At 31.7% G+C, this 12,802-nt stretch overlaps 1 protein-coding gene across 1 annotated transcript; it reads left to right on the top strand.

Moving 5' to 3' along the window:
- The first annotated feature begins 2,467 nt into the window (after nt 1–2,467).
- Nucleotides 2,468–11,262, top strand: LOC138714743 (uncharacterized). Its single transcript, XM_069846886.1, has 3 exons — nt 2,468–2,582; nt 8,616–8,674; nt 10,869–11,262. The coding sequence occupies exons 1-3, from the start codon at nt 2,511–2,513 to the stop codon at nt 11,038–11,040; spliced, it is 303 nt and encodes a 100-aa protein (XP_069702987.1). The 5' UTR covers nt 2,468–2,510; the 3' UTR covers nt 11,041–11,262.
- Nucleotides 11,263–12,802: the final 1,540 nt, after the last annotated feature.

The raw sequence follows: 12,802 nt of genomic DNA, 5'->3' as shown, positions 1-12,802 counted from the left end.
CTATCTATCTATCTATCTATCTATCTATCTATCTATCTATCTATCTATCTATCTATCTATCTATCTATCTATCTATCTATCTATCTATCTATCTATCTATCTATCTATCTATCTATCTATCTATCTATCTATCTATCTATCTATCTATCTATCTATCTATCTATCTATCTATCTATCTATCTATCTATCTATCTATCTATCTATCTATCTATCTATCTATCTATCTATCTATCTATCTATCTATCTATCTATCTATCTATCTATCTATCTATCTATCTATCTATCTATCTATCTATCTATCTATCTATCTATCTATCTATCTATCTATCTATCTATCTATCTATCTATCTATCTATCTATCTATCTATCTATCTATCTATCTATCTATCTATCTATCTATCTATCTATCTATCTATCTATCTATCTATCTATCTATCTATCTATCTATCTATCTATCTATCTATCTATCTATCTATCTATCTATCTATCTATCTATCTATCTATCTATCTATCTATCTATCTATCTATCTATCTATCTATCTATCTATCTATCTATCTATCTATCTATCTATCTATCTATCTATCTATCTATCTATCTATCTATCTATCTATCTATCTATCTATCTATCTATCTATCTATCTATCTATCTATCTATCTATCTATCTATCTATCTATCTATCTATCTATCTATCTATCTATCTATCTATCTATCTATCTATCTATCTATCTATCTATCTATCTATCTATCTATCTATCTATCTATCTATCTATCTATCTATCTATCTATCTATCTATCTATCTATCTATCTATCTATCTATCTATCTATCTATCTATCTATCTATCTATCTATCTATCTATCTATCTATCTATCTATCTATCTATCTATCTATCTATCTATCTATCTATCTATCTATCTATCTATCTATCTATCTATCTATCTATCTATCTATCTATCTATCTATCTATCTATCTATCTATCTATCTATCTATCTATCTATCTATCTATCTATCTATCTATCTATCTATCTATCTATCTATCTATCTATCTATCTATCTATCTATCTATCTATCTATCTATCTATCTATCTATCTATCTATCTATCTATCTATCTATCTATCTATCTATCTATCTATCTATCTATCTATCTATCTATCTATCTATCTATCTATCTATCTATCTATCTATCTATCTATCTATCTATCTATCTATCTATCTATCTATCTATCTATCTATCTATCTATCTATCTATCTATCTATCTATCTATCTATCTATCTATCTATCTATCTATCTATCTATCTATCTATCTATCTATCTATCTATCTATCTATCTATCTATCTATCTATCTATCTATCTATCTATCTATCTATCTATCTATCTATCTATCTATCTATCTATCTATCTATCTATCTATCTATCTATCTATCTATCTATCTATCTATCTATCTATCTATCTATCTATCTATCTATCTATCTATCTATCTATCTATCTATCTATCTATCTATCTATCTATCTATCTATCTATCTATCTATCTATCTATCTATCTATCTATCTATCTATCTATCTATCTATCTATCTATCTATCTATCTATCTATCTATCTATCTATCTATCTATCTATCTATCTATCTATCTATCTATCTATCTATCTATCTATCTATCTATCTATCTATCTATCTATCTATCTATCTATCTATCTATCTATCTATCTATCTATCTATCTATCTATCTATCTATCTATCTATCTATCTATCTATCTATCTATCTATCTATCTATCTATCTATCTATCTATCTATCTATCTATCTATCTATCTATCTATCTATCTATCTATCTATCTATCTATCTATCTATCTATCTATCTATCTATCTATCTATCTATCTATCTATCTATCTATCTATCTATCTATCTATCTATCTATCTATCTATCTATCTATCTATCTATCTATCTATCTATCTATCTATCTATCTATCTATCTATCTATCTATCTATCTATCTATCTATCTATCTATCTATCTATCTATCTATCTATCTATCTATCTATCTATCTATCTAGCTATCTTTGTTATCTTCATAGTTGTGTTATGAATTCTTTCTCAACCTCATCACCATTTTTATCGTCTTCTTATTCGTCTTAAGTCTAAGTTTTAGAGCAATTCCAACATCATTCATAGAAGTCCACAAATTCTAATGCCAGTTCTTGCACTTACTGAGGACACCACACATTAATCTGGACCGGAGAGGTGCTTCGATTCGGCACATTGCGAAATGTGTTGTACCGTGGCCAGACTCGTAAAGCATTTATTTGGCACGTGCGACAGTTTGGCTCTATCCCGTCGTGGGACGTGTCTTCGACATCCGTGCGATGTCGAAATTGAGGAATATCATATTCCTGTCAGAAACTGGAACAAAGGCTCCGACGACAATGCCATCACAGGAAGTGATGTGCGTATCGGTTTATCGAAGTTCCGCAGAGAAAGTGTCGCACAGGTGCGTTGGTGTATAAATGGCGAGCCCTGGGGATGGCCATCACACAGCAGTTGTCCACTACTCAACCATGTTCAGCAAGGCCTTTCTGGTTTGTATCGAACTTCAGTATAGCATCTATTTCAGTTGGGTGGCTAAGGTTTGCAATTTCTTAGGACTGCGGGAATATTTGGAACTCCAGAAATAGACACTCACTCTCGTATACTTCACGATACAAGGTAAGTCAACGCATCCTGTCCCGTGCTGCACAGGGCTAACCAGTTGAACCAGTGCAGTAGTGTGCAGATACTCGTACACGTTGGCAGCAAGGCAGGGAACAAAAAATGTGTACTTATGTTGAAGCAGAAGTTACAAATATTGGAACGGTTTAAAAAAGGTGAATCAATCAGAGCCATCCCTCAAGAATGTGACATTTCGATCAGAACAGTGCATAGGATAAAACAAAATTCATCTAATTACGAGGCATTCTGTAGTGATTATAAGAAGCATTGTTATTATCAGTTGATTGTAGGATGAAAACACAACTTATTTTGTGTATTTCATAAATTTAATCAATAAGGATGATTTATGTTCTCTCTTGAAGGGTATACAACATTTTAAAATAATTTAATACACAAACACAACTATTACATGAAATGCTCAATAAGTTTTTGTAGCTTTATTCTCTTCAGCTCTAATCAACAATACAATAATCCAGGTTGTCAGGCGACGATAGAAAAGAAAAGATGCGACAACAAATGAATGTGGTGTATAAACAATTATTGAATGTTCTTTCATATTTAAGTATAAAAATATAGGGGTGCCATTTGAAATTTCAAATTAGGAATGGCTGGGGATGGGAGGTGAAATATAAAACGCAATAATAATTAAGCTTCCCTCTCAATATCTAAATTTACGTGTTTTTTTGTTTAAATTGAATTCTACTTAATTAACTAGTTATTCAGAGTGCGAAGTTTTGAAATGAAAGCCCAGCATGTAGATACATTTAAAGAGTTTTTCCTCCAGAAGTTTGTTTTATGTCTCAGATGTATCACGTATATATTATACTTAATCACGGATTTGTTTTGTCACATATTTTGCATATCGTCGTCGTTCCTGCAATAACTCCTATGTGACATATTAATCGATTTTCAGATTTTTGCTCTATTAAATAACTTAAATAGTGATACAGCAAATAATAAAATCTCCTATATGTAATTATATTTCCTCCTTTCTTTCGAAAATGTAGGAATTCACAATCCCCTATATACCGCTGCCATAGAATGAATAAATGTTTTTTTTTTTTTTTTTTTTTTTTTTCGTCCTACTGAAAAATTGTATATTTTGCACATAGGAGTTATTGCAGGAACAACGACGATATACCTACTACAATATATTATTTAAAATTATATACGTTAATTATTTGTTTCAGTCCGCACGCCATAAAAAACATTGTACAGCCCTTATGTTTACCAATGTCTGCAGTACTCCGTAGAAAGACAGAGTTCGTACCTCGTCTCGCACACGGACCACTGCTGTGTCTATTTGTGGAGTTCCACTGTATTTGATAGAACTAGTTTTGATTAAAACCATTTCTCAAGTAAAATAACAGATATAAATGTACAGGTGATAAACTATTATTAGAGCGGTTAGACTGTTGGCTTCCCATTGTCGGAAACACGGGTTCAAATACTGGAAAATCCAAGTGGAATTTGTAATGATAAAGACTGTATTTTGGGTAGATTTTCTCAATTTACGTTCTATAGTGCGATTCACACGACAACATTCTTTGTCAGTATTTTGGAACGACACCTGCCTGCGGCGAGACCAAAAGGCTGGATAAATGCTTGCCTCTCCATCGCGTCTCAGTGACCCATACGCTTGGTATTGTTGCTATTGTTATTTAAAATCAATTCCTTAATGTTATGTGTTAAATATTTTTCAAATTTCATTGTTATTGTAAAAAATAAAAAATCAATATTTACAACAACATTTTAATATCTAAATCATAATTATTAGTGTTTGTTAAAATGTATTGTTAACATAAAGAAAGAAATTTCATATTTTCTACATTTTATTTACGGTTGAGAAGGGAATAAAAATAAAAATCGGATCATATCTGGTCAGTTCACTTTCTTTGTTATAAATAAAATAGAAATTAAACAGTTTCATTTTACCTCTTTGCTACCTGAATCTATTATTTATCAAATATGGCACTTTTTTAACTTTTTTCCTATTGGGTGTAAAATATTGATGTTTTGTATGTAGAGAGCTCATAGCTGTGGCAACTCAACCAAATAAAAATATTATGAAAAAAGAATTATTGGGGAGCCCAAATTTGAAAAAAATATACCCAATGCAGGATTGTACTAAAACCGATATATCTATACCGTTTTTAAAGATAGATTCAAACAATTTTTTGCAATGTATTTGCAAAAGCATGATCTACAAACTGTCTATAACAGAATTTTGTTATTAGTCCCTACGTTTGTAAAATAAACAATTAAAATTTAATAACAATTTTCTGATTTCCTTTCTTACAAACAAACGGACGTATTTTTAAACTGAAATTAATTAACAAAATTTTTACAAAGAAAAGATTCCTAATAGTCTAAAGAATGTGTGTTCTAAATTTCATGCATGTATCTTTTATAGTTCAGAAATTATATCCATTTTTGTCTGGCAATGTAGCAAAAAAAAAAAAAAAATGAAGTTACTGGAAACCGATAAAAGCGAGCGTGTGATTTAAAAATCCATAGCGCAGGAAGTTTAAAAATGACGTCTCAACATCCGATAAGGGCACAAATACCCACAAAATGTTATGCAATGCAATTCACACATATCAAAGGGTATTTTAAAGAAACACATTTTTTTTTTAAAACATAATTTACCTGAAACAACAATAAAAGTGGGCGAGTGATTTAAAAATTCATAATGCCGGAAGTTTAAAAATGGCGACTCAACATCCGATAAGGGCACAAATATTCACAAAATGTTATGCTATGCATTCCACACATATCACAGAGTATTTTAAAGAATTTTTTATTTTTTGAAAATTTACTCATTTTTCACCAAAAAATACCATCCTCTCCCCTTAATATTTTTATTGTAAATTTTCAAGTGAATTTCAGAACGAGGTCGAACACAAGCCAGATATAGTGAATTTAAATGTCAACTACGTGTTATCTTCAATGTCTGTGCTCTTGATTTCCGATTATGCGCAGTCTTTTGCATCTGGGACTTTGCATATTTCAACGGCCTAATCATTCTTTTGGTAGCTATCGTACATACAGTACATATACCATCATGCATTGCAGCTAATATTCAAAGACGGAAGGTGATATACTACTTTTTAGAAACGTTGCTGCCGGAGAGAGATTGCTAGGACCAATTGATTCGAGTGATAACAACATATGCCTTTAGTGTACACAGGATTACGTATGATAATCGTAACCCGAAACTTTACTTCAAGTAAATAATCAGCTAATTGTCCAATAATAAAAAAAAGAGGGGGAGACTGTAACAATCCACTAGGCATATTACTTAACAGACAGATAATGATGATGATGATATAAAACAGAGCTACAAATTTCAAATGTTATGTGAAATTTCCTTATGGATGTACTTTAAGTGACATAGTATTTTGCTCAGCATAAAAAGGACATGTTTATGCTATTTTAAATATTGCCTATATGTAATATTTTGTTAGGCATAAATGTACACTATATTCATAGTATTTATTTGTTTTTGATGCAAGTGTTCACTGGCTAGTTTGAACCTCTTTGTTTTTTTTTTTTTTTCAGAGTTTTGAAGACTGGGAAAATTGATTTTTGCTAATATTTTTATTTATTCATTCATTGTTGAACATAACAGGCAAAGCCTAATTACAAATGTTCACGACTAACAAATTAATTTATAAAATATAAACAAGGAAAGGAAACATACACTTATTAAAAACTGAAACAAAATAGAAATAAGAGAAAGAAAAAAAGAGAAATTGAAATAAGGTGTGAAAGTAGCTTCAAATTAACTAACAACAATATTCTGTAAAATATGATAACAAATAATTCTGTATCTAGAGAAATTCATATTGAAAATATCAACATTCGGATGAGGATGTAATTTATTGTATAACTGTAACATTTGGAAAACTAGGGAATTTTTGTGGGATTCAGTATTTGTCCTTGGTATGTAAAACAAATTTCGAAATTTCGTTTTAAGCTTAGGTGCATATAATGTTATATAATAAAATAAACCAACACAGACCAAATTATTGTTAATAATTTTATAAATAAAGTTTAAAGATTGACAATTTCGTCGAATTTGCAAACTAGTAAAATGGAAATGTTGAAGTATTGTGCCATAAATCTCATAGGTAGGATGATCATTATAAAGTCTGTAATATAACCATTTTAGAAATTTATTTTGAATTTTTTCTAGTAACAGAATATATTTGTTAGTAACTGGATTCCAGATAACAGCAGCATACTCTAATTTAGATCGAACAATGGAATTAAACAAAATTATTATAGTTTTGACTTTAAATTTGCAAGAATTTCTCATAACAAAACCTAAACTTTTATGGGACAAATTTATAATATTATTAATATGACTATGAAATGTAAAATTGCTGCTAAATAATATACCTAAATCTTTATGTTCATTTTCTGTTTGTAAAACTTTTGCCTCTATTTTAAATGAAAATTTAATTGTATTTTTCAATCTAGAAAAGGTTATATGTATACACTTATTTATATTAAATAACAATTTATTATTAATACTCCAAATACGTAAGTTTATTTGAATGATAATGCATTAAAACTAGCTAAAAATGACGGAAACCTTGATTTTGTTCTTCAAAATGACCTTAAACTCTCTTATAAACTGTATAAAATATCTATTCGAGGAAAAATTACAAACATTTATACAAAACACTTGTAGAAGTGGTTGCATTTCACTCCTCTTCGTATGAAACACATTTATTTTCTTCAGAGCATCGCTCTAGCATCATCAGAAATAATACACAAAAAGTAATCGAACTCAGAGCTCTTTGACAACAAACAGCTTAAAATCAGTTGATTTCCATAAGATACCCTCCTTACTTTGTCACTAAATGTCAATATGAAGAAACCAGTGGTCTTCCAATGGATCCCGGCCCACTGTGGACTGAACGGTAACGAGAACGCGAGATATGTTAGCAAAGAAAAGAACTAAAATCAACTTGAAAACAAATTTAAAGTTCCCATATGAATCAATAAAACGAGTCACAAAAAGAATAAGTAACAGCGAACAGGCAAAACATCAAAATTCAAAATGGAAAGAATCATTCAAAGAACCAAAACTAATTCCTGATCTACCTCGAAAATCTGCCGTGGCCATGTTTAGATTGATTACTGGTCATGATTGCCTCAGTAAACACCTCCATCGTATTTGAGTACTGAATTCACCTAAATGTATGCCCAAGGTTGCGGGTTCGATCCCGGGCCAGGTCGATGACATTTAAGTGTGCTTAAATGCGACAGGCTCATGTCAGTAGATTTACTGGCATGTAAAAGAACTCCTGCGGGACAAAATTCCGGCACATCCGGCGACGCTGATATAACCTCTGCAGTTGCGAGCGTCGTTAAATAAAACATAACATTTAACATTCACCTAAATGCTTACTGTGCACCAGAGAAGAGGACATGGAGATGGAGCACTTGGATAATTGTGAAACTCTTAGGACATTTGTGGACCTTCCATCAAAATATTGGGAAGCAAGAAGGCTGATGAGTTCATTGTTAAATCCAGAGCATTAGATGCATACACATAATGTAGGTTCCCTTAAAATAAATTGGTTCATCACAGACAAAATAGGCTACTGAAATAGAGGCCTGAAAATAAATACTAAAATAGGACATCAACACATTAAGATCTTTTGTTACAAATTTCATCTCTTGTTACTCCTTAACATAAACACATGTAAAGTCTTAACATCTCGTATGCATATAGTTAAAATTTTCAAGAGAGAAGTTGAACTATTTTTTCTGCCATTACAAAATACTTGCCAGCAACACAACACAGAACAGATCTGTATCATTACCTGACATGTAACCATAGAAACATGATCAGACCTAGCATATAACAACTCTTTGTCTCTTTTCAGTTCGTTCTCCTCATTGCCGTGGCAGTGGTCGTGAGGGCAGATCCAGGAACAATTGTCCGGTGAGTTTTAAAAACAGAAAGAGAGAAATATTTGCATTCTTAAAACAATTACGCTACAGTTTTTAAGTTTCGTAATATCAAAGCCGTAACTTTTAATCCAGTTCGCGTGGTTATTTGTATGTTATAAAAAGTGTCTGCGTATGATGGTACTGTGTGCACTTAAAGTTTGAAATGTTGAGATAAGAGTTTGCAGTCGGCCTGAAAATTGATGGAAAGCGAGCAGAGAGAACTGTAACAATCTCAAATCACGAAATTATGCTATGTAATCTACAAATGAAGTTCACATTCTTCATCTTCTATTATTATTATTATTATTATTATTATTATTATTATTATTATTACTCACTTATGACTTTTAAGGAACCCGGAGGTTCATTGCCGCTCTCACATAAGCCCGTCAACGGTCCCTATCCTGACCTAATCGAGTTCCTACCATCATATTCCACCTCCCTCAAATCCATTTTAATATTATCCTCCCATCTACGTCTCGACCTACACAAAGGTCTTATTCCCTCCGGCCTCCCAACTAACATTCTACATGCATTTCTGGATTCGCCCATACGTGCTACATGCCCTGCCCATCTCAAACGTCTGGATTATTATTATTTATTTATTTTTACTGCTAGTAAGTTTGAAATGAATACAAAATAATAAATGCAATGAAAGATGAAGTAGTCCACTCCTGAATGAGTAAGACTCGTGCTCAGGAGGGGATTCCAATACAGACAAAAATAAAATTACAATTGAGAGTGAATACAGATTAAATAGTGTTTATTATTAGTATTATTATTATTATTATTATTATTATTATTATTATAACTATACTCCTAAATAAATAAATAAGGAAATCAATCAAATCAGAAAATGTATTGAAATTATGTGCATCTTTATTCTTTTAAGTTATGTTAGCCTTTATACGTTATAATATTTGTCATAAATTTCAAGTAGCACTAGCTAGTAACATCACTGATTAAGTTTCTGGCTGATATGTACCCACATCTACTATCAAGCAGTACATCTCACTTGACGATATGTGTCAGAGAAAGAACAATATTGTTTGAATACATCTGAAGTCTGATTAATGTAATATGTTACTAGTCAGCGATGTATGCATTATCTCCTGACTTAGTTGTCTCATGAGTGATGCCTTATTGGTGTCCCTCTGAGATTCAAACCTGTCTTTGGAAAGGTGATTAAACAAACACTCGCTAGTAACTTTTCTTTCATGAACGCGGAAGCTTCATCAAAAGCAAACGATGCCGTCAACATAACAGAAAATAACTGCTAATTTTATTGTAGTAGAGTGTGCTACATTCAACATAATAACAGCTGCCGTGTTTATGAAGCTATAGCAGTCATATTTTTCCCATGGTTACTGTTGTTGTTGACAAATAATCATGGAACGCTAAACAATTCCACAACGTGTAGAAATCGTTGAAATTTAAATTTATCATGAAAATAGATAGTTTGCTAAGCATTCCGTGCATCATGTGAAGTGTACGGTGTGGTGAAGGATATTCAACTATGATAAGGGATTATTTTTTACTTCAATTGGAAGGTATGGATCTCAGAAACGCTTCATTTCAGCAAGATGGTGCCACGTGTCATACTGCTCACGAAACAGGGATTCATCATTTCGCGTGGTGGTGATGTTAACTGGCACCCGAGATCATGTTATTTAAAGCCGCTGGATTACTTCTTATGGAGTTATGTTAAATAACGGATTTATGCCAACAAGGCAGAAACAATTAATGACCTAAGGAACAATATCACGCGCGTTATTCGTGAAATTGAGCCTGATTTATGTTTATCACTGAAATTTGGAGAGCCGTATACGCGCAACCCAACGAAGCCGCGGTGGAGATTTAACTAACGTAATGTCATCAAAATAATGACAATTAAATTAATAAATCTCTTTCTTTTATGCAATTTGTTTCATTTTAAAATTATGACACACTTATTGGAAGACTTTAAGACCATTAATACATTACCAAAATTCTAAACAAAGTTGGCAAAAGAAAATTCAATCCAATAACTAGAAAATTACTATAATCCACTAGAATATGCAATAATAGGGGGAAAATGGTTAGATTTCACCCTTGGGGGATAAAATAAGAAGACCTGGACTGTACATCACGCCGCAGTACCGCACCGTTTTGGTTTTGGGGACTTAATCGTGCTTGCTGTGTTTCAGGTACAGGCACCACGTCGTTCCAGTGGCTCGCTACGTGCTCACACACAGCCACTATCACGACCACCACGATCACCATGACCACATAGACCACATCGACCACATCGATCACCACGGCCACTTGGACCACTACCACTACCCCGATCACCTGCACTACCACGCATACCCGTGGTGAGCGGCTCTGAATAAATGGTCACCAAGAGGAATATCATAATAATAAGCTCAGTTTCTTGTCATTATCGTGTGGTTATGGTTCGGTTTACTAGTGTATGGGTCTGTGAACTGTACCTATGGATGTCAAAAATTAAAGGTGGAAAAAAATTCAATGTTTTCTAATGTTACTCACACTTTATTCCTTCATGTAACACTGATCAATATTAAATGCATTTAACAACAATTGTCATGAATTTTAAACATGAATGTTCATGTATACTTTATTCCTTAATATAACACTGATCAATATAAATGCAATCAGCAACAATTGTCATGAATTTTAAACATGAATGTTCATGTACATTTTATTCCTTCATATAACATTGATCAATATTAAATGCATTTAACAACAATTGTCATGAATTTTAAACATGAATGTTCATGTACCTGATCAATATAAATGCATTTAACAATCGTCGTGAATTTTATACATGAATGTTCATGTACATTTTATTCCTTCATATAACCCTGATCAATATAAATGCATTTAACAATCGTCGTGAATTTTAAACATGAATGTTCATGTACATTTCATTCCTTCATATAATACTGATCAATATAAATGCATGTAGCAATCGTCGTGAATTTTAAACATGAATGTTCATGTACATTTCATTCCTTCATATAATATTGATCAATATAAATGTAATCGTCGTGAATTTTAAACATGAATGTTCATGTACATTTCATTCCTTTATATAACACTGATCAATATAAATGCATTTAACAATCGTCGTGAATTTTAAACATGAATGTTCATGTACATTTTATTACTTCATATAACAGTGATCAATATAAATGCATTTAACAATCGTCGTGAATTTTAAGCATGAATGTTCATGCACATTTTATTCCTTCATATAACACTGGTCAATATAAATGCATTTAACAATCGTCGTGAATTTTAAACATGAATGTTCATGTACATTTCATTCCTTCATATAACACTGATCAATATATATGCATTTAACAACAATTGTCATGAATTTTAAACATGAATGTTCATGTACATTTCATTCCTTCATATAACACTGATCAATATAAATGCATTTAACAATAATTGTCATGAAGTTTAAACATGAATGTTCATGTTACCAACGAACAGTACTTGTTTAAGCGAAGGACATAGGCAAAAATGCAGTCAATTACAAAGTATATTACCATTAATGCAGTTTTCAATGTAGAGAGTTTCAATTTTGCTTGCACATTGTAAGAGGTGTGGCCTATACCTATAGTGAAGCTAAATTTACGTCATTTTTTTCAAAACAGGGAGTACTTTTAGGGTTATTACATTTTCATAATACATTTAATAACTCGGGTACATTTTCTTCCAAAACTAATACGTAAATTGTTGAAAAAGCTTATGTCATCAAGAGCATAATGACACACAGTCTGTAGTGTGATCTATTGCTGGAAGCGTTTGAATCCCACCAGTATTAAATATAGCGAATACAACAACCTCCTACTTATCTCCATTCATTCATTCATTTATTATCTTCATTCCCGCCCATCTGTTCGTCTATCTGTAATCCTTTCTACAAATATGTACAATCTTTCTTTCAATTAGACTATTCTACATATCCATTTTATGTATGCATGAATTCATCCAATCGTCCATCCTTCCTTCGTTCCTTCCTTCCATCTATTCAATCCCATCCGTTCATCCGTCGATACGTCCAATTCATGTATCTACACACCCAATTCGTTCACTAATTTCATTAACA

Source organism: Periplaneta americana, chromosome 1, assembly GCF_040183065.1.
Source record: "Periplaneta americana isolate PAMFEO1 chromosome 1, P.americana_PAMFEO1_priV1, whole genome shotgun sequence".
Lineage (NCBI taxonomy): Eukaryota > Metazoa > Arthropoda > Insecta > Blattodea > Blattidae > Periplaneta > Periplaneta americana.
Note: the sequence above shows the minus strand (reverse complement) of the source record. Positions and strands in the feature narration are given on the sequence as shown.

Coding starts and splice junctions, on each gene's coding strand:
- LOC138714743 (XM_069846886.1), top strand. CDS start 2,511: ATGGCGAGCCCTGGGGATGGCCATCACACAGCAGTTGTCCACTACTCA. Junction 2,583..8,615: donor TGTTCAGCAAGGCCTTTCTG/GTTTGTATCGAA, acceptor GTCTCTTTTCAG/TTCGTTCTCCTCATTGCCGT. Junction 8,675..10,868: donor GATCCAGGAACAATTGTCCG/GTGAGTTTTAAA, acceptor GCTGTGTTTCAG/GTACAGGCACCACGTCGTTC.